At 42.2% G+C, this 27,728-nt stretch overlaps 1 protein-coding gene across 2 annotated transcripts in view; it reads right to left on the reverse strand.

Moving 5' to 3' along the window:
• The window catches only part of LOC122934297 (ephrin type-A receptor 3-like), a 259,114-nt gene that overhangs the window by 86,229 nt on the left and 145,157 nt on the right, over positions 1–27,728 (reverse strand). For both annotated transcript variants that reach the window (XM_044289666.1, XM_044289665.1), the window contains 3 exons: positions 11,483–11,550; positions 5,141–5,266; positions 3,051–3,236 (listed from right to left, as the gene is read on the reverse strand). In XM_044289666.1, the coding sequence (XP_044145601.1) occupies positions 3,051–3,236; positions 5,141–5,266; positions 11,483–11,550 (380 nt within the window). The remainder of the gene's footprint in view (positions 1–3,050; positions 3,237–5,140; positions 5,267–11,482; positions 11,551–27,728) is intronic.

Genomic DNA, 27,728 nt, shown 5'->3' on the forward strand with positions numbered 1-27,728 from the left:
TGTTGAAAATTGGCTTCTACCTCATGTTTTTTGTTTTTGTTTTGTTTTTTGCCTACTTCTGGATTACAGGCTGAACTGTATGGACGGATGTCTTTTTTCAGCCTTACAAACTATTGGGGTCATTTATCAAACTGGTGTAAAGTAGAACTGGCTTTGTTGCCCATAGCAACCAATCAGATTCCACCTTTCATTTTGGACAGCTGCTTTGGAAAATGAAAGGTGGAACGTGATTGGTTGCTAGGGGAAACTAAGCCAGTTCTACTTTACACTAGTTTGATAAATGACCCCCATATGTTACTATGGTGAAGACCTGCACTTCCATTGCTAAAGGAAACAATTTGGAAATAGAAATATAATAAAAATGAATATTTATATTTTCTCTGTATGTGGATGAAGGAAAGGATTGTGTACTCATAGGATACCTCCATGTGGGTAGGTCCTTACTCATACGGCAATGCTGCTCTCTAAACGAGTTGACATTTCTGTACAGCACACATCTGTACAGGCATATTTCAGCGCTGCCATACATGTCCAGAGATACGTGTTCAGCAGAGCTAAACCTACATGTTACGGGGTAAATCGAGCCTGATGGTTTTCACTGATGACTGTCCATCCATCTTGTGCCTGTTGGTATACCCTGAGGGAAAGTGTGGCTTTTCCATGAGCAGGGGGTTTTCCATGCGCAGACCATTGATGGACTATGCTCATTATGGGCCATCATTAACCCATCGGTGAGGCTCTGACACGCACCACCACCCATCAGAGGTCGGTAAGCACTGTAGCCTCCTCACAGCTTACCAAGCATAGCGCAGTATACTGTATAGTGACTGTGCTTGGTATTACGGCTAGGGCCCATTCATTTGAATGGGACTGAGCTGCGCCTAGGTCATGTGATCAATGAATGTGACATTACTGGTCTAGGAAGAGAACATATTGCTCATTTGAAAGCGCAGTCTCTTCAAACTACCAATCGGCCTAAATGGGACCCCCCGCTGATCAGATATTGATGGCCTATCCTGAGAATAGGTCATCAATAATCTACTCTCAGAGAAGCTCCTTTAAGGTGGCCATACACCTTAGATCATTTTTGATTGGCAGCTTCTCCTCCAAACCCCCCACATACTATCATGCTTAACACACTTGTACCCCTGTCTCTCAAGAATCTGATAGCAGACACGAGCTACCTCTAGGGTATATATTCCTTCGCTCATAAATGTTTACAATATGAAAGCATCTATTCACTGACAGCAATCTGAGATCTTGAAGGTGGTGAAATAAAATCACAAAGTTTCGGTATAAAGTTCCAGAACTACTCACTATGCAGTAAAGATCTAACTTTGCAAGGTATAAAGCCTGGCAGCCCACAGCCCATACATAACGTGACATTTCACCCCACACTATACAGGGAATAAAAGGGGATTGTGTGGGGAGCGTCCCAGAGACATTTCTTAGGTGGATGTCTATACACGAATACAATTATCCTGTAACCTGTCCTACCAGCACAACCTCACTGAGGGGCCTATGCTTCAGCTTAGCGTCTTTTCTCCGATGGGGGAGAACAGTTAAACCTGTCCTTTTTTATTTTTATATTTCAGTCTGTCACCTTAGTGTCAATTGAATATAGATTTTTTAATCCGTTTTCTAAGCACCTGGCACGATGCCACGTTAGTGGAGTAGGTGAGGAGTGCGTGCCCGATCAAAGCCACAGATCAGCGTAACCAGATTAACAAATCACCGCGGTTATGACAAGAATGGATAGAGGACAGAGACATTCACCACAGCATCCATGTCTTTAAAGACACAGTACACACCAGAATAGTAAAAAAAAAAAAAGGAAAAAAAAAATTATATATATATATATATTCACAGTGGAACATATCAGACGGTCTGGTTTTCTTGGTGGACGCCATAACTCTTATTCATTTCAATAGGGAAAAGCCTGTGCACATTTTTGGGCCTGCTCTGTTCAGGCATACAGGACTAACACAACATCGTTGCCAGCAGTCCTGAATTTGCAGAGTGTGTCCAAGCATATTTGGGCCAAAAATGGGTTGGAATTATGTTGGCCACACCCACAAATGGATAGTCCTGAGTGGGGGGAGTTCCCAGGAGGGAGACTTCGATGTCCCACAGAACTTTTGTCGGTATTGGTGGGGTTATCAGCAGGTGGAGCCCAGGAGTCAAAGAATTCTGAACTATCTTACTAATGGTCATACAACCTCTTGCCTCTTGCACACAAAGTTTCTCCCCATTTACATTCCGTTTTTTGCGTTCTGTATACGGAACCATTAATTTAAATGGATCCGCAAAAAAAAGGAAGGTACTCCGTATGCCTTCCGTTTCCGTATTTCCGTTTTTCCGTTCCGTTCAAAGATAGAACATGTCCTATTATTGTCCGCATAACGGACAAGGATAGTACTGTTCTATCAGGGACCAGCTGTTCCATTCCGCAAAAAACGGAATGCACACAGACGTCATCCGTATTTTTTGCGGATCCGTTTTTGGGGACTGCAAAATACAGAAAAAGCCATACGGTCGTGTGCAAGAGACCTAATGGGTAAAAATCTCTTCAAGTAACAGGTGCAAAAACACCATACTAAGGCCTCATGCACTTGACCGTTGTTCGGGTCCGCATCCGAGCCGCAGTTTTTGCAGCTCGGGTGCGGACCCATTCACTTCAATGGGGCTGCAAAAGATGCATACGTTGCTCCTTTCCGTGGCCCCGCAAAAAAAATAGAACATGTCCTATTCTTGTCCGTTTTGCGGACAAGAATAGGCATTTCTACAATGGTCCGCCTGTTCCGTTCCGCAAATTGCGAAAGGGACACGGACAGCTTCTGTTTTTTGCGGATCCGTGGTTTGCGGACCGCAAAAAACGGAACAGTCGTGTGCATGAGGCCTAAGTGTGTCACTGTCTTATAGGACAAAATGGGGGCCAAATGTTGAAAATGAACTTCCGGTAGAAGTTACAGCCTATGATACTATCTTATTCTCCTGCCTCACAACATACATGTATGTACCTTACATCAAGAAGTAAAATGACCACTTACATTTGGTGACCACTCCTTCCAGTCTTATAATGTTCGGATGATCAAATTGGCCCATGATACTGGCTTCTCCTAGGAAGTCTCGCCTCTGCTTCTCGGCATACCCAACCTTTAGACTCTTGATAGCAACACAAATTTCTCTTTTGCTGGGTAGCTTCAGTCGTCCGCTGCACACTTCTCCAAACTCCCCTGTCAATGACATGAAATAAATCATATCTAAGGTTTGGACCTCACAGTCAGGTTTTTCTGATGCAGTTCTGGAAGCCAAAACCAGGAGTGAAAAAAAGAGAAGTTGTATCTGTCCTCTCCTACTTTCTCTCCTTCTATGATCCACTCCTGATTTTGGCGTCCAAAACTGCATCAGGTAATCTGACCATGTGGCCGTACCCTAACAAATATACATATAAACATACAAAGAGCCATTCGAAACAGGGCTGGCTCCAGTTGTATGTGAGCCTTTGGGTAGACAGGGGCAAAAAGGGGACCCCTTTCTACCTCACCTTTGGCTACAGCTAAGGAACATATAGAAGATTGGCTTGGATGCTGGACCTTTATGTTTGGTATAGGTGACCCTATTTTCTGTGTCTGTGCATATGAGGATCAGGCACGACTTGACTAGAAGTAGTCGAAGTCCAAAATGTAGTAGAGCTAAATTGTTCAGATGGTGCATCACTGCATCAAATCCGCACCAATTGATCCATATTGACTGCGCGGATTTCCCTGCGAACACCTGCGGATTTCAGTGCGGATTGTCCGCACATAAATCCTGAATGTGTGCATTTACCCTCAGGACTCATGTACATGGCCAAATCCATTTTGAGGTCTACTAACCCGTGGATCTGCAAAATGCGGATACCGGTCATATGCTCCCTGCACACATGTTCTATTAGTTGCGGCACGATGGATGTGTAATGCACATGGAAGACATCTGTGTGTTCTGGTCATTTTTTGTGGGCCCATAGAAATGAATAGGTTCATGTGCAAGCTGCAAAATTGTGGATCAAACACAGACTGAAAGTGGTCAGTGGGCATGAGGCCTAAGTGGAACCAATGTATGTAACACAAATCTTGATATGTTCCCCTGGATAATCAGACCACTAGTAGATCCACTAGTTGGAATGTTGGATCAAACAACAGGCACATTTGGCAACCATTATTCCTAAAGTAGATGACCTTCTGCTCGCACAGGCCTTAATCCTGCAGAAATACGTATTTTCTTCTCTTAGTATGATGTATACTGTTAACATGAAGACACTAGAGTTCACGAGGGCAAGTTTCCTGCTTTTAGCTTTTCTAGGTAGAATTAAGAATCTGAACCAATCAGATGTTATTAAGGAGCTTTTAGTATCAAAGTCACGGCGTTGGGACTTGTTCTTTTCCCACTTCAATGAGAAGAAACATCTTGGTAGTGAATGGGTAATGGACAGAGCAGCATTAATCAGGACTGTACTCTCTACAAAGGTACTTAAGATCCTTCTATGGGAAGGAGAAACTAATGTGATTGGGGATGCTGATGATCAAAAGCCCACTCTGAGGAGTGATGATGTGGAGGAGGACAATTCTAAAGTAGAGGATCTATAATGGAAAAGGGGGCTTTGGAGATCAAAAATGCTGTGTGCTAAAATACTATTAAGGATTGAAAAAGTACACAAGCGAACCATATACTAGGTAGTAGATAGATAGATAGATAGATAGATAGATAGATAGATAGATAGATAGATGGACAGGTGGATAGACACATAGATATATCAGTTAGATAGATAAATAGTAGATAGATAGATAGATAGATAGATAGATAGATAATTTCAGAAGAAAAGCAGCACATCTCTAGGTTAGTGGATATCACTCCAGGACCCTAAGCCAATGTCCTGCTAGCAATGCTCCAATTAAATGAGGCAGCACTTCAAATTCTGTGGTGAAAAAAATTTGAATGTGTGAATAAAGAGAATCCCAATTTTTTTCACTGCATAATTTAGAGTGCTGCTTCAATTCTCTTGGAAAAGGACAGAAGAAAGGAAATTAAGGAAACCCAGATTGCTGACCATTTTCCTAGGACATTTTACCAGCTGTTATTGGGTGTCACATGTACTTACCTGCACCTATCACCCGCTCTATACGGATATTGGAGACATCAATCTCTTTAGCAAAGTCCCGTACGGCCTGGTTGGGATCCTCATATGTGTGTGGGTGGATATAGGTTCTACTCCCAGGCAGCTTCACTAGCAACACAAAAACATATATGTTAAACCAAACCTCCACACTCTTCATATATATAGGCAGTAGAACACCTGGGTAGTATGCCTATAGGAACAGGATACTTTCTGTTGTGACAATTCAACCCCCAGCATCCTGTACCATATATTCACAATACATCACAGACACTGTTACTTTGCTTTTAATTCAAGCAGAATTAGAATTATAGCCAAATGGATACTGAGGAGGGTTGTACATGGCTGGAGAAATCACATCAAGAAAAGTCATAAGACGTGTAAAGTGAGGTATCTCTCTTGGCTTGTGACCCTTACATAAAATATCATCAATAAAAGACAGATGGAGCCTTGTTTAACGTCCCTTCACTGAAGTGTCAGAGCCAGGTCTCTTTCATCCGCACTGGGCATTAATACAAGCAATCCAATTACTCTCATGACAGGTGTGCATATCCCAAATCTGCTCGAAGCCTGGCGTTATCTAACCATACACATGAGCTTCATGCTCAGCATGGAACAAGGAGGAAATAAACTTGGTTCTTTAGGCCTCCAAATGTTGTCATGTGTGGATCATGAAATGTCATGGTCGCTCTTTGAGACCAAAACCAGTTCCGCTCTCTTGACTTTACACACGTGATGCACAGTATGGTGCTTGAAATGTGTTATCTGTCCCAGGCAATTTCCGAAAATAAGGAAACACTGATGTGCAGGTCCCTTCTAGAAAAGAGATAAGGTTTCCTTTTCTTCTTTGAGTTTGTTTAAAGAAAAAGACTGTAGAAATGTGTAAAATGAAGAAATATTAAGTTGAAAATGTTCTTCTTTCAGTTCAAATTGTATTTAATATCCAAGTGAAACTAATTTAGGTTCTAAAAGTGTAATAAAATACTAAGAACAGTATAACAGTAACCAACCACTGGAGGATAATAAAGTGTTAAAAATATAGTATAACAAATGTACCAAAAATATTTCCAATATTTCACCTGAACCTATGAATAAGGACAGCTTATATATTCATAGTCAGCAGAGTAACTTCGAGTGAATGTGTCATCAGAAAATGACCTATTGTTTAAATCAACTTATGTCAAACATATTTTTTTACATTTTCCATGACACTATATATAGTTGAAAAAAAAATCCAAAAATCCTGCAGTTTTCACAATAGCCACTAGGCCTAAAATATGTCAGGACTTCCTGTTCTTTGAGAGCTACATGGGCCATAGACACAATCGACTGAAGGTGACCTCATCGACTTATGGGAGAGTGGGCATGCTCTAAAGCCTGTGCAGAGGTCAAGATGGAGAAGATAAGCTGTGATATCAGTTATCACCTATTGTGAATGGTGGTTCTTGTGTTATCTGCATAGCGGTGTTACTTGTCAATGTAATGTTGCCTGTGGTAATGAGATAATTGCTGATAATTGTACAGACCAAGATGTATTGACATATTTTTACGCCTAGTGTGAAAACTTTACAGTTTTAGGAGTTTTTGCCTTACTATAGATAGTGACATGGAAAATTTTAAAAAATCACCAAAAACTTGTTTAACATTTGATGACACATTTGCGTTAAAGCTTATGGCCCCAATGCAAATTTTATAGCAGACCACCCCCTGCCCAGTGCTATAATGTGTCATTTATAGTATTAGTTTCCTCAGATAAGGAGTAGGAAGCTGAGGGACTTTTTGGGCTCCATCAGGCTCAAGGACCTGTCAGAAAATCTTTATTAATGTATAAAAAGAAATATCTCAACAGATACAATAGTAAAACCATGACCCAAATGGAGCGTAAACCCTTCAATCAAACCATTTACGGACATGACTTTATTCATTCTATAGTACCAATGCTTACAGAGATTAATACTTGGAGCATCACTCCTATGAGAACGTACATTTAACATACATTTGTTTTGTGGTAATGCATCCATAGCTACAGATAACATAAATTTAAAGGAAGTTTATCTTCATGGTTAAAGCTGATGAAAATCACAGGTTTTATGATGCCTGGAGGAATATAACTGAAACTACAGACATGGCGTGGGTGATATATTGAAGGGTGCTCAACTGGGCCACATGGCTTAAGCTGCCACCCCTGATTTAATACTTGGTGTCCAAACCTTTGGAAAGGCAGCTGCACAAGATGCACAAGGCAGTGGTATTTGGGCTCTACAAGATTCTAGTATTTGGGCATTAAATTTTACACCAAAATAGGGTAAAGATGTTAAGCAAAAGGGAAAAATAACAGTGAAAATCCAACCATTTCTATCGATATGGCATGTCCATGGTTGAGGGTTGATCAACCTCTTTAAATGTGGCTTTCACATGGCCAGATGCAAAGTGTTGGCAGCACTTTGCAAACAATGATATTAGACGCCGCATGAAAGATTAATTTACCCTATAAACAAGCTTTTTGTTTTTTGGGTGATTGACAGTACCTCTACATGGGCCAATTACCAGCAATAAGTGTTTATACAAACAGTCATTTGTCGGCCAGTGTAAAAGGGTCCTGACACTTGCGTGGCTCTATCGGGGTCCTGCATTTGAATGTAACCATTGGCAATATCTGCACAGAATATGTATCTTCTCCTTGTGTTTGTGTGGGTTTCCTCAGGGGCAGAGTTTGCTAAGAGCTCATTTGCATGCCTTCTTCCCAGGTCCAGAGGAGCGTGTATGGCCTATAAGGCTCCTCACACCGATTAAGGCGATCTATATAAGTAAATATAGTACCCCCCAACTCCCTCACTTCTAAAACAATTGGATGTTTTAGGGTTAATTAATTTTCAATAAAGTTGTGTGTATGTGCGTATTTTTATGTGTATGTATATGTGTTTGTGTGTGTTTGGCATAAGAAATGGAGGACTAATGTGTGTACAATGACAATCTCTGTACAGCGCAGAAGAATATGTGAGAGCTACATCAGCGACATGAAATAAATAATAATTGTGTGATTGTAATATCTAATGTTTTCATTTTGAAAAATAAAATTCAAACAAATGCAAGGAAACAGGATTTGGCATTTGTCCCCGTCACAGCAGAAATGATCCCTTATCATGAATTATTCCGAATATATTAATAATGATCTAATAACGATTTATAAATTCTTTGAAACCCTTATTTCCCACCCAGTGAATACTCCCTTGCTCCTGTAATGTTTCTGTTTCATTGAAACTTGTCAGAAAGATTCCACATTAATGTCTCTTAAGTTTATATCCACATTTCCATTTTTATTAGTGAACCCGTCTCCAATTTATGAAGAACATCTATAAGATGCAGATGGTAATGTGCTCTAGTTTGGTTTTCTTTCAAAAGCGTGTGTTATATGCAAATTACAGTTTCTCCCGACCTGATTGAGAGGAAGAAGCCACAGCAGTGACAACTTGGCGCTTCTCTGCCAATCGGGACTGAAGGATTTCTCCTGTCAATCAAACAAGTAGGGGAGGGGATGGGTGGCATTACTAGGGTAGCAATGGTGCTCCGAGCTGAGCATCCCCGTCCACGGAGCACTCAAAACCTGATTTGCATAAAAATAAAAAGAAGAATTTCTCAGGGCCTGAATTTTCATTAGAAAGGAATGGCTATGTTTTAGGGTAGTTACCCTACATGGATGTATTACTTTAAAACCGAATTTGGAGGTGACATTCGTTTTACCAGTCTGTAGAATGATCTGATTTCTGTGCAGATTTTACCACTATATTTTAAAGGAATATTCTGGGATTTTGATATCCTCAGGGTAGGTCATCAATATCTGATTGTGGGGGTCCAACTCCCGACTCGATCAGCGATTTGAAGAGGTTGCGGTGCTCCAGTAAGTACTACGGCCTCCTCACAGGTGCTTGGTATTGCAGCTCAGTCCTATTCACTTAAAACGGGTTGAGCTGCGCCTAGGCCATGTGGTGCTGTGGCCTCTTCAAACAGCTGATCGGCAAGGGTGTCAGGAGTCAAATTCCCACCGATCAGATATTGATGGGCCATCAAAATCCTGGAAAACCCCTTTAAAAGATTTATCCATTTGTAGAGTACTGTAAATTGGTGTGGATTTGAGGTGCCAAGGCCACACCGCAAGACTGTGGGAAATCCACCACATCTGAACATACCCTAACTATAATGATCTGTACATCTGTGATATATATCCACTGGAACTGAACAATGAAACCTCCTGTTGAATGACTACAAGAAAATGCCTAAAACCATAAGAAATTGAATTGAACAGAAGGTCTATTGCCTGATTGCATGACATTCCATTATACAAAATGGCTCTTATTTCCTGGAGCCAAAAACACGATACTTACCAAGTGACAGTAGAGGTAACGTATCTGCAAAGCAGGTGTCATCCATTTTGTCATCAATTATTTATGTTCAGTGAGATTCTGAATGTTACACTGAAAACCATAACTGTGTAGCATACTTATCCGTAGATACCTCAATCTTACAAATAACGGGGGAGATTTAGCAACACTGGCATAAAGTAGAACTGTCTTAGTTACCCATAGCAACCAATCAGATTCCACCTTTCATTTTCCAAAGGGGCTCTGAAAAATGAAAGGTGAATTCTGTGGGCCACTAAGACACAGTTCCTTTGAACCAGTTTTGGATAAACCTCCCCCATTGTGTTTTATTTTTACTGCCACCTGGGGCTCTTTTCTGTAAGCCAACATCTTCTATACTATGATTTATATGGGCAAAGTGAAGAACATAAGGGGTGACATTTATGAAAACTGGTGTAAAGGTAAACTGGCTTAGTTGCTCATAGCAACCAATCAGTTTCCACCTTTCATTTTCCGAAAGAGCACTGAAAAATGAAAGGTGGAATTTGATTGGTTGCTATGGCCAATTAAGCTAGTTTTCCTTTATACCGATTTTGATAAATCCACACCCTGTGTGTATACATGTATTTTATGATGTAGCATGTTATATTAGAACTTAAAGGGGTATTCCCATCTCAGACAATGTGGGCCTATCGCTAGGATATGCCCTCATAGTCTGATAGGTGCAAATCCCACCTCTGGAACCCCTGAAGATTGTGGAGGGTGCACTGCGTATGCGCAGCCACCCTCCATTCATTTCTATGGGGCAGAGGAAAAAAGGCCATATCCGTTGGCCCCATAGAAGTGAAGGGGAACGATGGCTGCACAATAACGGTGCGTTCCCATTCCAACCTATGAGGAGAGCACTTGGTGGAGGCCGGACTCTGGAAAACCCAATGTAGGTGCGGGTCCCAGAGGTGGGACCTGCACCTATCAGACAATGGGGACATATCCTAGCAATATTCCCCCATTGTCTGAGATTGGAATACACCTTTAAAACAGCCTTCAGAATAAGAAAACCTGGGATAAATTGTCCCAGGGCTTTCTATTACGGGATCACAATATGTCTGGAGCCCTACACACAGTCCATAGTGCAATAACAGACTACAACAAACCTTGCTCTTTGACCTTGTATTTTAATGTCATTCACAATTACTGTACAACATCAGAAACAGACAATTCATACAACATTTGATATCCAAATGACAATTTTAGAAATGGACCCGACCAGAACGAGCAGCATCACTCACATGTAATCAAAGCAAAGGACATGTACAGAAAAATACATTCGTGGTCCCTGTATCCGATATTCTACATCGATATTATATGTAAATTCATAGAAATGTTATTACAGATCCATAATGGCAATGGATACATTAGCTATGTACATATGAAATCTTAGAAATACACATGAATAATACAAAAATTACATTAAAAAATTGTCGGGAAGACTTTCCACAAGCTGGTGATGTACAGATGTAGTGAACAGCTCACTAAAATACATGTGATTACACAACAGGGTACCTGTGATACTACAAGAAGGTATCTACAATGTTCAATGTCAAAAATTCCAAGTTTTTATACACTTTTTATTGAACTTTTTCACGAAAGTCCACAGCACCGCCTCTATCCGTGGTAATGAGAGGAAAAAAATTATGCCTACTTTTAGTCGTAAACTCATTTTTCTATAGCTCACAAGAAAAGCTCTCGACACGAAGCAAGTCCCAAAACATGGAAGAATTTGACCTAATGCATCATGGAACCTAACACACTGTCCCAACATTACTTCTCTACAGCACAATGGAGAGCACTGCCCAAGAGTCCTTACAGTCCTTGAATACAACACCCATTTGTAGTTACGACACCTCCCAACAGAGGGCAGAGTATATCTAGAGTGACCAAGTGGAGTCAGTGAAGACCCAGCTCTTACCTCTTCCATGTTGGAAGTGCATCTTGTCTTCGTCTGGGTCTTGCTTTGCTTTGATATAACCACAGTGCCTATTATAAAATACATAAAAATACAGCAATGTAAATGTAGGTTTGGGTATGAATGCATTAAGCTTTTCTCCGATTGATCCAAATCTGCTGCTGTTTGGACAGTAGATTTTGGTTTTAGAGGAACATATATAAACCACTTAGAGCCATGAATGGACATCATAGGAGTAAGAATGGTCAAATGGGAAAGATAGCTATCCCTCCTGACCTCCCCCAGTACACTTGCACACAGAGGTGTAAAGGGGGATTCACACTGCCCATTTGTCAGGCAGATTATCGGGAACGTTCATTCCCGACAATCTGCCCATGTAAATGTTCTTCGAGTGATCCTGTTGGTCGTGCAGGCCACATCATTGTTTCTGGACAACCAAATCTAAACAGTGAACTAAAGCCCAGAAGCAATGCAGATGTATGTGGATGAGGGATCGCAATAGCCATCCCTCGTTCACATACTCTGAAGGAGATCAATGCATGTAAATGCGGCTGTCTCCTTCACCTAACAAGCTTCCTTCCTGACAATCGGCTTTTTGGTCAGTGTATGTAAACCCGCTTAAGACACCTCTGGTGAAAGTCATGAGGTCCCCATACATATTACAATAGATGGTCTTTGGGTTCAGCCAACATTTATCCAATGTGCATGGTCAGCTTAAACACGGTATGGTATCTCCTCCTTGCGTAAAAATCCTTAAAGGGGTTGTCTGCTTTTTACTATTAATTACATCCTCAGAATAGGTCATCAATATCAGATCGGCGGGGGTCCGACCCCCAGTACCCCCGCCTATGAGCAGTTGTGAGCAGGTGTAATTACAACTATGACGTACCCATTAACTTCTATGGGATTATACCTGCTTTCCACTGCAATTACTGCGGGCAGCCACTAGCAGTGGAAAGTAGACAGTGGATGAAGCTAGAAGCAGAAGGCTCTTTGCTCTGTGAGGTACAAGCTTAGCTGCACTAGTCCAGTCTGGCTACTACACAGTGGATGGGGCCTTCTGTCTCTGTCTCCATCCACTGCTTAGTTTCCAATGCCGGAAGCTGCTGAAACCAGCTGGTTGGTGGCTGCTCCGGGTGTTGGATAGCCACTGATCAGATATTGATGACCTATAGGGAGGACATGTCATCAGTTTCAAAAAGCAGGAATACCCTTTCAATCCCAGATGACCCCTGTATGCTAGGTATTACATAGCACAAGCTAACTCTCTAATTGCAAACCATTACAGAATTCCCTCCCATATTAGCAGAGACTAGTTGAAAATTATTGGATAAAGTAAAAAAACAAAAAAACAATTCCAATAAATATTTGTCAATCATTAAACTGAATAATGCATCCTGCATTTAGTATATGGAGACAGCAGAGCTGTGTTGGGAATGCGCTATGAACCTGTATTCCAAGGCAAAAAAAGAAGAAGCAGAGAGACGCTTCATAAGAAGCTCTGGTGGTGGAGCTCTTCTCACCTTAGGAGGTTGCGCTCAGAGCACAAGACCCCCTGTCACCGCTGCAGCCCAATGTGCTGGGCTGAAGATCAGAAGAAGAGGGGTAAACGGGATACAGCAGTACAGAAGTACTTGTATAATGGAAAGTAATTGATTTATTTCAAGCTGTTACAGGTAACATGTTTCGGGGCCAGACCGGCCCCTTCATACGACCAAAACAATATTCAACAGACCCATGCTGTTTTGGTCTGATTAAGGGGTGGTCTGGCCCTGAAACATGTTACCTGTAACAGCTTGAAATAAATTACTTTCAATTATACTAGTACATTTATACTTACCTTGGTTTGTGCTGCTGCAGTATCCCGTTCTCTTCTCTTCTTCTATACCTGAAGGTTAAACACAATTAAAGGGGTTTTCCGTGACAGGTCATTCATATCTAATAGGTAGGGGTTTAACTTCTGGGACTTCTATCTGAGGAGGCCGCTGTGCTCACCAGAGCTTCCAAAGCCAGTGACGTCACATTCATTGATCACATGGCTTAGGCGCATCTTAATCCTATTCATCTGAATGGGCCTGAGCTGTAATACCAATTGCAGCCACTATACAATGTAAGGCGCTGTGTTTGGTATGCTGTGTGGAGGCTGCAGCGCTCTCTGAAGCACTTTGGCCTCTTCAAACAGCTAACTGGTGGGGGTGTCAGGAGTCGGACCCCTACCGATCAGATATTATATCCTGAGGATAGGTCATCAATATCGAACTCTGGGAAAACCCCTTTAACTATAGAACTTCTTGAGCAATTAAGCAGTGCCTAGCCTTGCATATTACATTAAGGATAATGGGGGAGATTTATCAAACTGGTGTAAAGTAGAACTGGCTTAGTTTCCCATAGCAACCAATCAGATTCCACCTTTCATTTTCCAAAGGGGCTGTCCAAAATGAAAGGTGCAATCTGATTGGTTGCTATGGGCTACTAAGCCAGTTCTACTTTACACCAGTTTGATAAATCTCCCCCAATGGATGAATCCAGTCAGGTATTTCATGCTGTCGTCCTGCACATGACATTTTTGCTCAGTCCCATGAGTATAAATTATGTGCATTAAAGTTCCAGAACTGAGTCACCAGGTCCACACTTCAGAAATATCTTAATGTGTAACACATTTATAAACCTTTTCAGCATCTCCCAGTTGCTCCATTAAACCCAGTAAAATGTCAAAACAAAGACTTTATGCAGTGAGCACTTTCATAGCCGGGCCTCTGGAAAGTGTGTCCTTGTTGTCCCCAGACGCCACTAACCAGCGTGACACACACAGTAATACATGGCCTGCAGTTTTACACCACAGATCGGATTACTCATAAATGGATATTCTATGGCTGATAAGGTGATAGCAATAAAATAGAGGCCGGCCTCCCCGGGGGATCGTGTTAACATGCTGGATTTATACAGCGGTAAATCTTCCCGGTGCCCCTCTGAGTGTTATGTCAAGAGCTGCAGCAATCTCTTCCCTCCGCACATGGATTGGGCTAATTGTTTCTGAAATGTACACCTCTCCAAATCCCCTTGTAATGCAGCATAACTCTGGAGCAATTCTGAGCCCTTCCTAAATTATTCATCCAGTGCAGATATCACACCCCCCTTTCTGTGCTGGAAGTTGAACATTTTGCCGTGTATCAATTGCCCATTAATTTTGTAAATTCTCCTCTACTTTTTCTGTCATCATTTTTTTTCACGTTGCAATATGCTCTCCCTTTTTTAATCTCCTTGAAGCTTTGTATCATTTTTCCTCAATGGCATCAACATGTAAGAGAATACATTAGACCGCAAAGTTACACAGTACTGTGTAAAACATATATAACGGGGCTGTTATCCTGCTGCTGCATGCTTTAAAAGGATATCACCGGGTACACTGTGTATAATATATATATATATATATATATATATATATATATACTGGAGCTGCTAGGGTGCTGCTGCATGCTTTAAAAAGATATCACCCGGTACACTGTGTATAATATATACTGGAGCTGCTAGGGTGCTGCTGCATGCTCTAAAAGGATATCACCCGGTACCCTGTGTATAATATATACTGGAGCTGCTAGTGTGCTGCTGCATGCTCTAAAAGGATATCACCCGGTACACTGTGTATAATATATATACTGGAGCTGCTAGTGTGCTGCTGCATGCTCTAAAAGGATATCACCCGGTACACTGTGTATAATATATATACTGGAGCTGCTAGTGTGCTGCTGCGTGCTTTAAAATGATATCACCTGGTGCACTGCATATAATAGTGCACCAGGTGATATCTGGTGCTGCCAGTGTTCTGCTGCATGCTTTAAAAGGATGATAACTGGTACACTGGATGTGACTTATGTATTGGAGATGCTAGTGTGCTACTGCATGCTTTAAAAAGATATTACCTGGTGCACTGTGTATAATATATACACTCACCTAAAGAATTATTAGGAACACCTGTTCTATTTCTCATTAATGCGATTATCTAGTCAACCAATCACATGGCAGTTGCTTCAATGCATGTAGGGTTGTGGTCCTGGTCAAGACAATCTCCTGAACTCCAAACTGAATGTCAGAATGGGAAAGATAGGTGGGCTACAACAGCAGAAGACCCCACCGGGCACCACTCATCTCCACTACAAATAGGAAAAAGAGGCTACAATTTGCACAGGCTCACCAAAATTGGACTGTTGAAGACTGGAAAAATGTTGCCTGGTCTGATGAGTCTCGATTTCTGTTGAGACATTCAAATGGTAGAGTCCGAATTTGGCGTAAACAGAATGAGAACATGTATCCATCATGCCTTGTTACCACTGTGCAGGCTGGTGGTGGTGGTGTAATGGTGTGGGGGATGTTTTTTGGGCACACTTTAGGCCCCTTAGTGCCAATTGGCCATCATTTAAATGCCACGGGCTACCTGAGCATTGTTTCTGACCATGTCCATCCCTTCATGACCACCATGTACCCATCCTCTGATGGCTACTTCCAGCAGGATAATGCACCATGTCACAAAGCTCGAATAATTTCAAATTGGTTTCTTGAACATGACAATGAGTTCACTGTACTAAAATGGCCCCCACAGTCACCAGATCTCAACCCAATAGAGCATCTTTGGGATGTGGTGGAACGGGAGCTTCGTGCCCTGGATGTGCATCCCCTCAAATCTCCATTAACTGCAAGATACTATCCTATCAATATGAGCCAACATTTCTAAAGAATGCTATCAGCACCTTGTTGAATCAATGCCACGTAGAATTAAGGCAGTTCTGAAGGCAAAAGGGGGATCCAACACCTGTATTAGTATGGTGTTCCTAATAATCCTTTAGGTGATTGTATATATATGTATATATTTATTTATTTGTACTGGAGCTGCTAGTGTTCTGCTGCATGCTTTAAAAGGATATCACTTGGTGCAATGCATATAATATGTATATACTGAAGCTGCTACTATGCTGCTGCATGATTTGAAAGGTATCCAAGATCCGAAGCGCGATTCGTTCCCCAACTTCATTTTAATGCAGCATCAAAATTCATAAAATCCAAAGTTGCCCGAGACTTCGGTGAAGAACTTCGGCCTTCGATTCTACAACTTTAAAAACATTTTACAACAGGAATCCAAAGCCGACTTCGGTACCGAGGTACCAGTCAGTACCTAAGGCGACATCATATTCCTGTTTTAAAATGTTTTTAAAGTTGTAGAATTGAAGGCCGAAGTTCTTCACCAAAGTCTCAGGCAACTTTGGACTTTTGCCTCAGCGAAGCCCATACATTATAATGCTGTACAGAGACAGGCCTCCGTACAGCATTAAAACGAAGCTGGGAAACGAATCGACTTTGGGTCTTGGATTCGCTCACCCCTAGTCATAACCATGAAAATGAGCAGTATATAATGTGATGGAAAAATGAATTTAGCCAGAAAAGGAGACAATATGGACAATCAGAATACATTAGTAAGTGTCTTGTATTCACTTTCTCTATATGCCTGGAAACAGAGCAAGAAAGAGGGTGAGGCAGAAACATTGCCCTCAAAATAATTTGGTGGGTGAAAATATCAGTATGGACAAGATGGAGAAAGCATTGCAAGAGAGTTCAGCAGCAGTGACTATGTGTAATTTGCACCTAACAGATAGGTAGCCTTAAAGAGGGTGCAAACTTAACAAGAGCTGATATGGAGAAGCTTAGAGAGCGGACTGATGATTGAGCACGATGCTCAAGTCAGTGTGTTTAAATGTAATTGAGCTTCTATGTCTGAAGGGATGTGAACTCCTTAACCTCTTGTATATTAGAGGCAAGGACCTTATCTACTCAGCTAAAGCTGAATGCTAAACAGTGTCAGAAAAACCTCATAGTAGTCTGATGTAATGAGTATTCCTATTCAGCAGACCTTCTGTGCAGGTTAACATGTAGCTGTATAGTGTAGTGGTTAATGTCCTTGCCGCTAATGTACAAGGTTGGGAGTTTGAATCCCAGCAGAAACATATATATATATATATAAGTTTTTAGCCATAATATATTATCCTATAACAAGGAAAAAGAGCAGGCACACCACCTTCTGGAGAAAAGTGTTTGACTGTGTATTCAAGATCAGGAGTGTGAATAAATATTCCAACTATAATACTCAATACATGATTAAAAACGCAATAATAGTTCAAAAGACCAGTACTGGATGTGGAGAAGGCGTAGTACTGGTCCGGACCTAAAGTACAGAAGAATCCTTGTGCGCACTAAAGAAGTTTCTTGAATTAACCACCTTTCGATACAGACTCCTTACTGTGGTATAGGACCTGTGTACCACATGACTATAACATCGCATCAGCTGATTTGGTCACCTGATCTGCACACCAGGATCATCTGACCTTGACACGCCCCCCCCCCTACCCCCCCGCCAAGCAACGGAGCCGAGCGATCCGAACACGTGTATTCAGTGTCTCGGTGAAGGCATCGTGTATCCTGCTCTCCACTCTCTGGAATGTGCCCGTGCAGACACGTGAGTAAGCGATTCTGCTGATACACCAACGCAGGGGCGTAGCTAAAGGATCATGGGCCCTGGTGCAAGAGTTCAGCTTGGGCCCCCCTTCCTTCAGTGCTTTATGGCCAGGGCCAGGGAAGCACATTGCCTTTGTGCTGCCTAAGGCAAACATTGAAACGACAAATTCTTGACATTACCCCTTTCCCTCCAGCCAGAGGTGTAACTTGTCCAGCATGCACTTTCTATAATACTGGTGTCTTCTTATGTTGCACAAGGGTCTTTGGGCCCCCTCAGGTTCTTGGGTCCGGTAGCAACTGCCACCTCTGCACCCCCTATAGCTACACCCTTGCACCAACGGACACTCCAATCACTGAGACAATTCAATATACTTGGAAACTATTAATCAGACTATATTGGGCTGTCTATGAAAACAGTGGTGCTTACCTCTGTGTTACAGCCGGATACCTCTTTTATTGCCACGGTTGTGGCACGTTTCAGGAGACTGTTTACATTGGATTCCACATATTATGAGGGCGCTACACTTTTTATTTTGAGTTGTTACTCCGTGACTTTTTATTCAGTGACTTTTTATTCAGTGATTTTTATATATTTTTATCATATGACATCTTTTGAACTTTACCCTTCCATCTAGGTGTTTGATCTTTACCCTTCCATCTAGGTGTTGAGCCTCCCTACTTGCCGTTTTTTATATTATTATATATTTAGAATATATCTTATATTATAATTAATGTAAATATATTATGGCTAAAAACATCAGTAGTAGTTTCCCACATATTATGCATTCATATATATCAGAAGTATGATTTTATATATATATATATATATATATTTTTTTTTTATTTTTATTTATTATTTTTTTTTATTTATTTATTTATTTATTTATTTTTGTAATTACACATTTATTTTGTGACATAAATTTTTTACAATTACTAAAAAAATATAAAATATATAAATTTAATCTCTATTTCGGAAAAGTTTCTGCCAGGATTTGAACTCCTAACTTTGTACATTAGAGGCAAGGATGTTAACCACTACACTAGACAGCTACATGTTAACCTACACAGAAATATGAAATAAGTCTTCTGCAGAATAGGAATACGCACTACATCGGAAACTACTGTGAGGTTTTTCTGACACAGTTTAGCATTTACCTTATAACTGAGTGGATAAGGTCCTTTCCTTTAATATACAAGGTTGTGAGTTTGAATCCTGGCAGAAACATTATTTCAGAAATAGAGATTAATTTTATATATTTTATATTTTTTTAGTAATTGTAAAAAATGTATGGCAGAAAATAATTGTGTAATTACAAAAAACGGAAAAAATAAATAAATATATATATATATATATATATATATATATATATATATATATAATCATACTTCTGATATATATATTATAATATATTATATATTCTAAATATATAATAATATATGTAAATATATTATGGCTAAAAACTTATATATACATTTAATCTCTATTTCTGAAATGTTTCTGCCAGGATTCAAACTCCCAACCTTGTACATTAGAGCATTGCGAAGTGTTCTACTCGTGCACCTGAGCACTTTGGTGCTTGATCAACACTAATATTGAGTAATATCTTCTGTCTATGTTTTCGTTGCAGCGTATTTCCCAGATGTATTTTGTGTATAGGGCTCATTTCTATCCATCTAAGTTTAAAAATGGTGTTTAATTAAATCAGACTTATGTTGGAGAAGTGAGAATGATGGGGGGGAATCTGGTGGATGTCATATGGGAATGTGTTAAAGAGGTTATGCCATGATTGATGTAAAAATGAAAATCAGCCATCATATAGAACATGACGGTCTGTTTCTAACAAAGCTAAAACCAGCCCTGTAGCTGACATAGGTCCAGAGATTTCCCCATTCATTTCTTCTGTTTCTTTGCTAGATTATCTTTAGCCTGTCAGCTCAGGTGGGCATGTCCTTTCTGCTGAATCTCTCTCCCTGTAACTGTCACAGCTTCTAACAGAACATATGACTGGCAGCAGTTGAATATTTAAACGGAGCATGTTCGCACGACACATAGGGCACAACTACACTGCTACATGTGTCGCGCGACATTGATGTCGCACCAATGTCGTGTGATAATTTTTATAATGATAGGCTATGGTATCGCACTGCGACATGTGACATGCTGCGATGGATTATTTGCGACTGTCGTGTCGCAGCATGTCACATATCGCAGTGCCATACCATAGCCTATCATTATAAAAATAGTTGAGACAAAATGTCACGGGACAAATGTCATTCTGGAGCCCTAGCCTAGCATTAAAGGGGCAGGGTGCTGACGAGGTCACTGTTAAAGGGGCGGGCACTGTGGAGATCACTGTTAAGGGGGAAGGGGCCACTATTAAAGGGGCAACTGCTGTGGAGATCACTGTTAGGGCAGCGGGGTACTGTGGAGGTCACTGTTAAGAGAGTGGGGTACTGTGGAGGTCTCTGTTAAGGGAGCGGGCCCCTGAGGAGGTCACTGTCAAGGTAGTGGGGTGCTGTGAAACTCACTGTTAAAGGGGCGGGCTGCTGTGAAGGTCAAAGGTAATGGGATGGGCTGCTGTTGAGGTCCCTTTTTAAAGTGGCGGGGCACTGGGGGGGGTCAGTGTTAAGTGGTGGGGGACTGTGGAGTTCACTGTTAAAGGGGTGGGGTGCTGTAGAGGTCACTGTTATGGGGGATACTGTCAATATCTTTTAACGACACACACAAACAGTAAATGAAATATACCCGTGTGAAGCTAGTAAATAAATAAATAAATGAAAGATTATTTACAGTCAGAGGTAGCCTTGAGGAAGTGTGATCTGTGTGTTTTCACAGGGCCTATCAGCTGCCTTTGATGAAGGGGGCTCCGTAGATGGCCTGACCAATACAAATCTTAAAGGAGTTTTTAGAAGCAGTTGTGGATATGCCAAAGTTAAGTAGAGGCCGGCACCTGTCCATACCTCCAGCAGATCCACCGCCAGGTATAGGGATTATTAAAACCGGCGTCTAAAACCTCGGTCTTCATAAATGTGACCCATTGTCCCCTAACCACTCCCTACTGGGAGGGTTGCAAAAGCCCCACCTAGTAATCAACAGCCTATTAACGTCTTATGCACCAAAAGCACATTAAATAGACAAATATTACTCATAAAAATGCATTTTTACCCTTTATGCAGTGTTCAAATACCATACTAGTGGGACATTGCTAATGCAGCCCTCATCTCTGCTGATGATCAGGCAATTATCAGCAATGTGCTCCCGATAATTGCCTGTAGCATCAGCCCTTGTAAAAGGACCATAGCTTTATATATGGATCTGTTATGTGGTCACTATATGTTGGTAGGATTTAAGTACAGTATGAAAGTATGGATTTAAGTACAGTATGGAAGTATTTAAGTACAGTATCGACAGCTACTTTTTGCAGTGCAGTAGAGGAACTGTATACAATTTTCAATTTTTACTATACAACTATATAGATGTGTTTTGACCAATGTATGCTATTGCCATTCGGTTACATTGCTGTATGCTGCTTGTAATATTTACTATGATTATTGTACATACCACAATATAGGACCAGTTTTGTTTACAGTTTAGCAAAATTTAAAAGAGACAATAATAATTTTGTGAATGGTTTTAACTAGTGCTGAGCGAACCCGAACTGTAAAGTTTGTTTCCGTACCGAACTTTACAATTTTTGGTACCCAGACCCCAACCCGAACTTTGGTTCGAGTTCGGTGTTCGGGCATTTAATAAAGCTTGTTGAAAGGCTGCAGAGCAGCCAATCAACAAGCTTTTAAGCTGTGTGCCCTTAGAAGCCATCACAGCCATGCCTACTAATGGCATGGCTGTGATTGGCCGGTGCATCATGTGACCCAGCCTCTATATAAGCTGGATCACTAGTAGCACCGCCCATCAGCTCTCAGTAGTGAAAGCAGGCAGCTGAAGTGAGGGACAGTATTAGCGTGATTTTTTGTGGGTGCAATACACCATCTTTGCACCCCTGACACAGAAAGCTAATCATAAATCTGGCTGTTATTTCTGTGGGTGACCTACAGCAATTTATTTTGTGTGGGTGCAATGCAACAGTGTACTTTGTATCCCTGACACACAAATCTAATAGGTAATTCGTCTGTTAGTTATGTGCACGTCATATACCCATTTTTTGCATGAGGTACACCTGCACTGCATGCGTGACAGGGAAAATAATATAGTTAATCTGTCTGTTAGTTCAGTGAGTGACCTCAAAGAATGAGGAGAGCATCAAATAAGGGACGTGGCCCTGGTTGTGGTGCTGCTGGGGTTGGTGGAGCTCCTGTTGCAGGGAGATGACGTGGTCGATCTGTGCCAGCTACACGCCCAAATAAAAAACACCTTCCTCAGGTGCACGTAGGCGACAGAACGCTCAGCGTTATTTTCGGTGTACGAATGGTGAGGCCAGAACAAGTAGAGGGGTAGTAGATTGGGTGGCTGACAGTGCCTCCAGTTCCTTCACGTTGTCTCCCACCTGGTCCCTTGCTGAAAGCGCAGAATTGGCAGTGTGCAGACCGGCAAGGAGGGCAGGGGTGGAGAGTGGGTGGAAGATGATGTGGAGGATGATGAGATCCTAGACCCCACATGGAATCAAGGTCATGCGAGTGATGTGTGCAGTTGAGAGGAAGAGGTGGTGGTCACACAGCACAAGCCGCACAGCAAAAGAGAGAGCAGGGTGCAAAAGCAGAGTGGCAGTCCCCTAGCCAGTATGCCTGCTACTACCCACCGCATCCAGGGACTGAGCACACCAAAGCCAGCTCCAAGGAGTTCCCTGGCGTGGCAATTCTTCAGACAATGCGCTGATGACAAAATGCGAGTGGTTTGCATGCTGTACAATCAGAGCCTGAAGCGAGGCATAAATGTTCTAAACCTGATCACCACCTGCATGACCAGGCATCTAAATGCAAAGCATGAGCTGCAGTGGAGTAAACACCTCAAAAACCACAAAAGATCTCGGGCTCCTCCTGGTACCTCTTCTGCTGCAGTCTCGGCCTCTTCCTCCCCCTCTGGAGTGACAGTGGCACCTGCCACCCCACAAACAGAGGATGTGGCAGCAACGCCACCACGTCCGTTACTGTCACCAAGAATCTCCAAAATGTCCCATGGATGCGTTCAGCTGTCCATCTCTTAAACACTGGAGAGAAAGAGAAAGTACCCCCCTACCCACCCACGATCCCTGGCCTTGGATGCCAGCATTTTAAAATTCCTGGCCTTTGAAATGCTGTCATTCCGTCTGGTGGAGACAGAGACTTTTAAAAAACTTATGGCGGTGGCTGTCCCACAGTGCATGGTTCCCAGCCGCCACTACTTTTCCAGACGAGCCATCACCGCTCTGCACAACCAAGTGGCGGACAAAATTAGGTGTGCACTGCTCAACACCATCTGTGGCAAGGTCCACATAACCACCGATACATGGACCAGTAAACACGGACAGGGACGTTATATCTCCCTAACTGCACACTGGGTAAATGCAGTGGTGGCTGGGCCTGAGGCGGATAGCAGTTTGGTGCATGTCCTTCCGCTACCGAGGATTGCAGGACGTTTCTCTTTGCCTTCTGTTGCCACCTCCTCCTTCTCCGCTTCCTCCTCTACCGTCTCCTCATCTGGTCAGCGTAACACCTTCACCACCAACTTCAGCACAGCCAGGGGGAAACGACAGCAGGCTGTTTTGAAACTCATCTGTTTGGGGGAAAAAGCCCACACCTCGCAGGAGCTGTGGACGGGTATGGAACAACAGACCGATGAGTGGTTGGTGCCACTGAGCCTCAAGCCCGGCCTGGTGGTGTGCGATAATGGGGCGAAATCTTGTAGCAGCTCTGGGCCTATCCGGTTTGACGCACATCCCTTGCCTGGCGCATGTGCTGAATTTGGTGGTGCAGAGGTTCATGAAACATTACCCCAATATGTCAGAGCTGCTGCAGAAAGTACGGTCCATCTGTGCGCGCTTTCGGCGTTCTCACCCTGCTGCTGCTCGCCTGTCTGTGCTGCAGCGTAACTTCGGCCTTCCCGCTCACCGCCTCATATGCGGCTTGCCCACAAGGTGGAACTCCACCTTGCACATGCTGGAGATACTGTGCGAGCAGCAGCAGGCGATAGTGGAGTTTCAGCTGCAACACACACGGGTGAGTCGCTCTGCAGAACAGCACCACCAACGAGTGGGCCTCCATGCGTGATGTGTGTTCCGTGTTGTGCTGTTTCGAGTACTCCACCAACATGGCCAGTGCCGATGACGCAGTCCTCAGCGTTACTATCCCACTTCTATGTCTCCTTGAAAAAACGCTTCGGGCGATGATGGAAGAGGATGTGGCACAGGAGGAAGAGGATAATTTCCACGGTTATCAGGCCAGTCATTCACAAGTGGCTTGGAGGGTGGGTTCCTGCACCAACAGAGACCAAGTACACAATTGTCCTGCCACAGCACAGTTCTGGAGGAGGAGGAACTGTGTTCACAGCAGGGTGACACCCAAAGCAGCTCATGGGCATCACTGGAGCGTGGCTGGGGGGATACAGAGGACACAGACAATACCAGCAGGAGTCAGCATTTCAGCAACATGGTGGAACAGTACGTGTGCACACGCCTACACGTACTGACTGATGGGTCTGCCCCATTCAACTTTTGGGTCTCCAAACTAGGCACATGGCCTGAGCTTGCGCTTTACACCTTGGAGGTGCTGGCCTGCCCTGCGGCCAGTGTATTGTCTGAACGTGTGTTTAGAATGGCGGGAGGTGGGTAAGCACAGATAAGCGCAGCCACCTGTCCACAGCCAATGAGGACAAGCTCACGTTCATTAAAATGAACCAGGCATGGATCCCACAGGACTTGTCCGTACCTTGTGCAGAATAGACAAGTATACCGGCTGCACCCAGCCATTGTTATACTCCAGCACACTTTCTCTTTGTTTTCTTTTTAATATTTCCCAATGTTTTGGGGTCTTACCAAATTTATTAAAAATTAAAAAACGACAAAAATAGTGTTGGCTACCTCCTCCTCCACCACCACTTCCACCTACACCACCACATCCACTGCCTCCTCAACCTCCTACTCCACTTTGACCTCCGCCTCCTAGTTCAAGATCATAATTTTTTTTACTTTTTTTTATATTCTATGTTATTTTAATTCATTTCCATATCCACATTTCTTTTCAGGGCAATTGTCCTGCTTTTACCCCTATTTTGATTCCTTTTGCAGCCCTCTAGCCCTTTCTATGACTTTTTTAGAGCCATTTTAGTGCCCCAAAGATTGGGTCCCCATTGACTTCAATGGGGTTCAGGTTCGGGGTCAGGCTTGGGTCAAGTTCGGGTCCCGAACCCGAACTCTGCAGCAAATTGGCGAACCCGAACTTCCAGGTGTACGCTCAATCCTAACATTTTAATGATTTTGAATGCCCATCTTCAGTACCAGGATTCAATTACAGAAGGGACAAAAGGGACAAATTCCTCTGGGGGATGCTGAACTACAAACTTTGTCAGACGCATTTTGGTTCAACATACGGTAGTGTAATTTGTAGGATCACGGTGTAATGCTGCCATTGTTTGCAATTCTTACCTTTTTACCTTGACACTAATTTTGGAGCCATATTTCCTTCTTCCAAAAAAGGTCCTCACAATGTTTTTTCTCCACAGACTGATTCTTTTAAATGGGTTGTTTCATGAAGTCCCCCTTTGTACAATTGAAGCTGGCCTGGTAATCAGCTGTACATTATTATGCAGAATGCGTATGGGTCCATACCACAGCCTTTTTATGGCACTGGGAGAGAGATTATCTCCATAATATGGCATCCAGTAGAGCATGACACAGTTTCTTTTTTATTGAGCGCTGTATGAATTGAACATTAGAAAAAACCCTCTGTATGAAATCAGACACATATGAAGGTGCACAATGAGCCAATATACCACTATAAGTGAGATATGATGAGTACTAACAGTTTGGAGTAGTATTAAAAAGTCAAGTTAATATGCCAAAAAAGATGACCTTGATAATCGCTTCAGTACTGATGGGGGAGGGAGGTCAAGATGTTCAATGCATTGAAGTTATAAGAAGTCCAATGACATTCAGAAAGCATCACAGTCTCCAAGCTCTCGGCGACTACCAAATATACAATACTACTTTCATATCTCATTATGCCATTTTATGTATACACTAAATATGCAGTTTATCATATTTTATTTCCATAAAATGCTATGTAGGCCTTTGTAACCAAGGTCTACATGTCTGTGCCTGGAAACTGAACTGCAGAGGCTAGTTGTTGCAGCACTCGATTACAAATAGCTAAATCCACAGGAGATCTGAACTGTGGTGCTCTGAAGGCTACTCCACTGGTTTATATCCTGTGAGGGTCTATTATGGAGTCTCAGTGCTCACAGCCTATAGTCATCTGACCATCACTGTTGGAAATAGTAAGCAGATGATTGAAATCACAAGTGTGTACCTACCCCCTGTTTCACTCACCAGAATCCATCTATAAGAGTCTATTAAATACGAAGGAAGAAGAATGTCCAAAATGTTGGAATAGACACAGGATAACAAATGTAAAGTGATAAGTCAAAAAACAATACTGGCCAATGATAAGCAACTTATTATCTTAAAGTCTACAGTAAAAGAAGAACGTCTTCCAGCATAGTCAATGCTAAGTATTAAGCCACCTAAACAACAACCACGACAAGCTATAATGCAGAATGTACAGATGTGGCAGAAGCTGCTTTTACAAGTGTCACCTAGGGTCATCTCTGGAGCTCTGTTCAGATTTGCAGTGCTCTGGAGATTTCTGTCACTTGCTTATTAGCAACTATTAGCAGATATTAACCTGATGCTTAGTGCAATATGTTTCCTGTTACTAGCTGAGGTAGGCCAAGTACTTCACATTACAAAGTAAGATCATTTTCTCCTACTGTATAATTATTGTACATGCTGCAAAAGACTTAAAGGGAACCTGTCACCAGTTTTATGGTGTTCTAACTAAGGGCAACATAACTAAGTGACTGATTCTCTTAGCAAAATGCTGGGTCACTTTCTTTAATTGACCCAGTCAATCTGCCAATGTCTTGTATTGAAAAGCTCCAGCTGATAATGATGAGTCCTGAATATTCATGAGCTCCTGCCTCTCCCCGCCCACCTGCTGCTTAATGACAGTTATTTTCCATATGAATCAGCAGCAGGTGGGCAGGGGAGTGGCTATAGCTCTGAATTAAATATACGCTGGACTCAATGACATCACGCTGGACTCAAATCAGCTCATTAGCATGTGGCATGTGGCATCTTTGTGTGCATATTATGAGGTAACCATCTGTCACACCAGTAAGTGAATACATTTAAGGCACCTTTTAGTAGTTAATGATTGTATATAATTAGTTAGACTATAATCAAATATCCACATGACAGGTTCTCTTTAAATGTCCTCAGGTCCATAGTAATAACCATATATACAGGTTTTTTTTCGACATGTCTATGAATCTGGCCCATCAGACATCATCTGTCAGCCAAATACATTGATTATTTGAACACTCATGAATCTGCAATAGAGAATGTAGTAAGGAAAAGAGAAGTCTTTATAAAAATATGGAGCTCGTTAACTCCACCCTACGTCTAGGCCCAGGGTCGGACTGGCCCATGAGAGTCCTAGCGGATCCTCCGGTGGACCCAAGCTGTAACAATAATTGACCCCAAATAAAACAGGGCACTTAAGGGCTATGTTTTTTTATGATTGCATTTTACTCATT

The sequence above is a fragment of the Bufo gargarizans genome, chromosome 4 (genome assembly GCF_014858855.1).
Source record: "Bufo gargarizans isolate SCDJY-AF-19 chromosome 4, ASM1485885v1, whole genome shotgun sequence".
In the NCBI taxonomy this organism is placed as follows: Eukaryota; Metazoa; Chordata; class Amphibia; order Anura; family Bufonidae; genus Bufo; species Bufo gargarizans.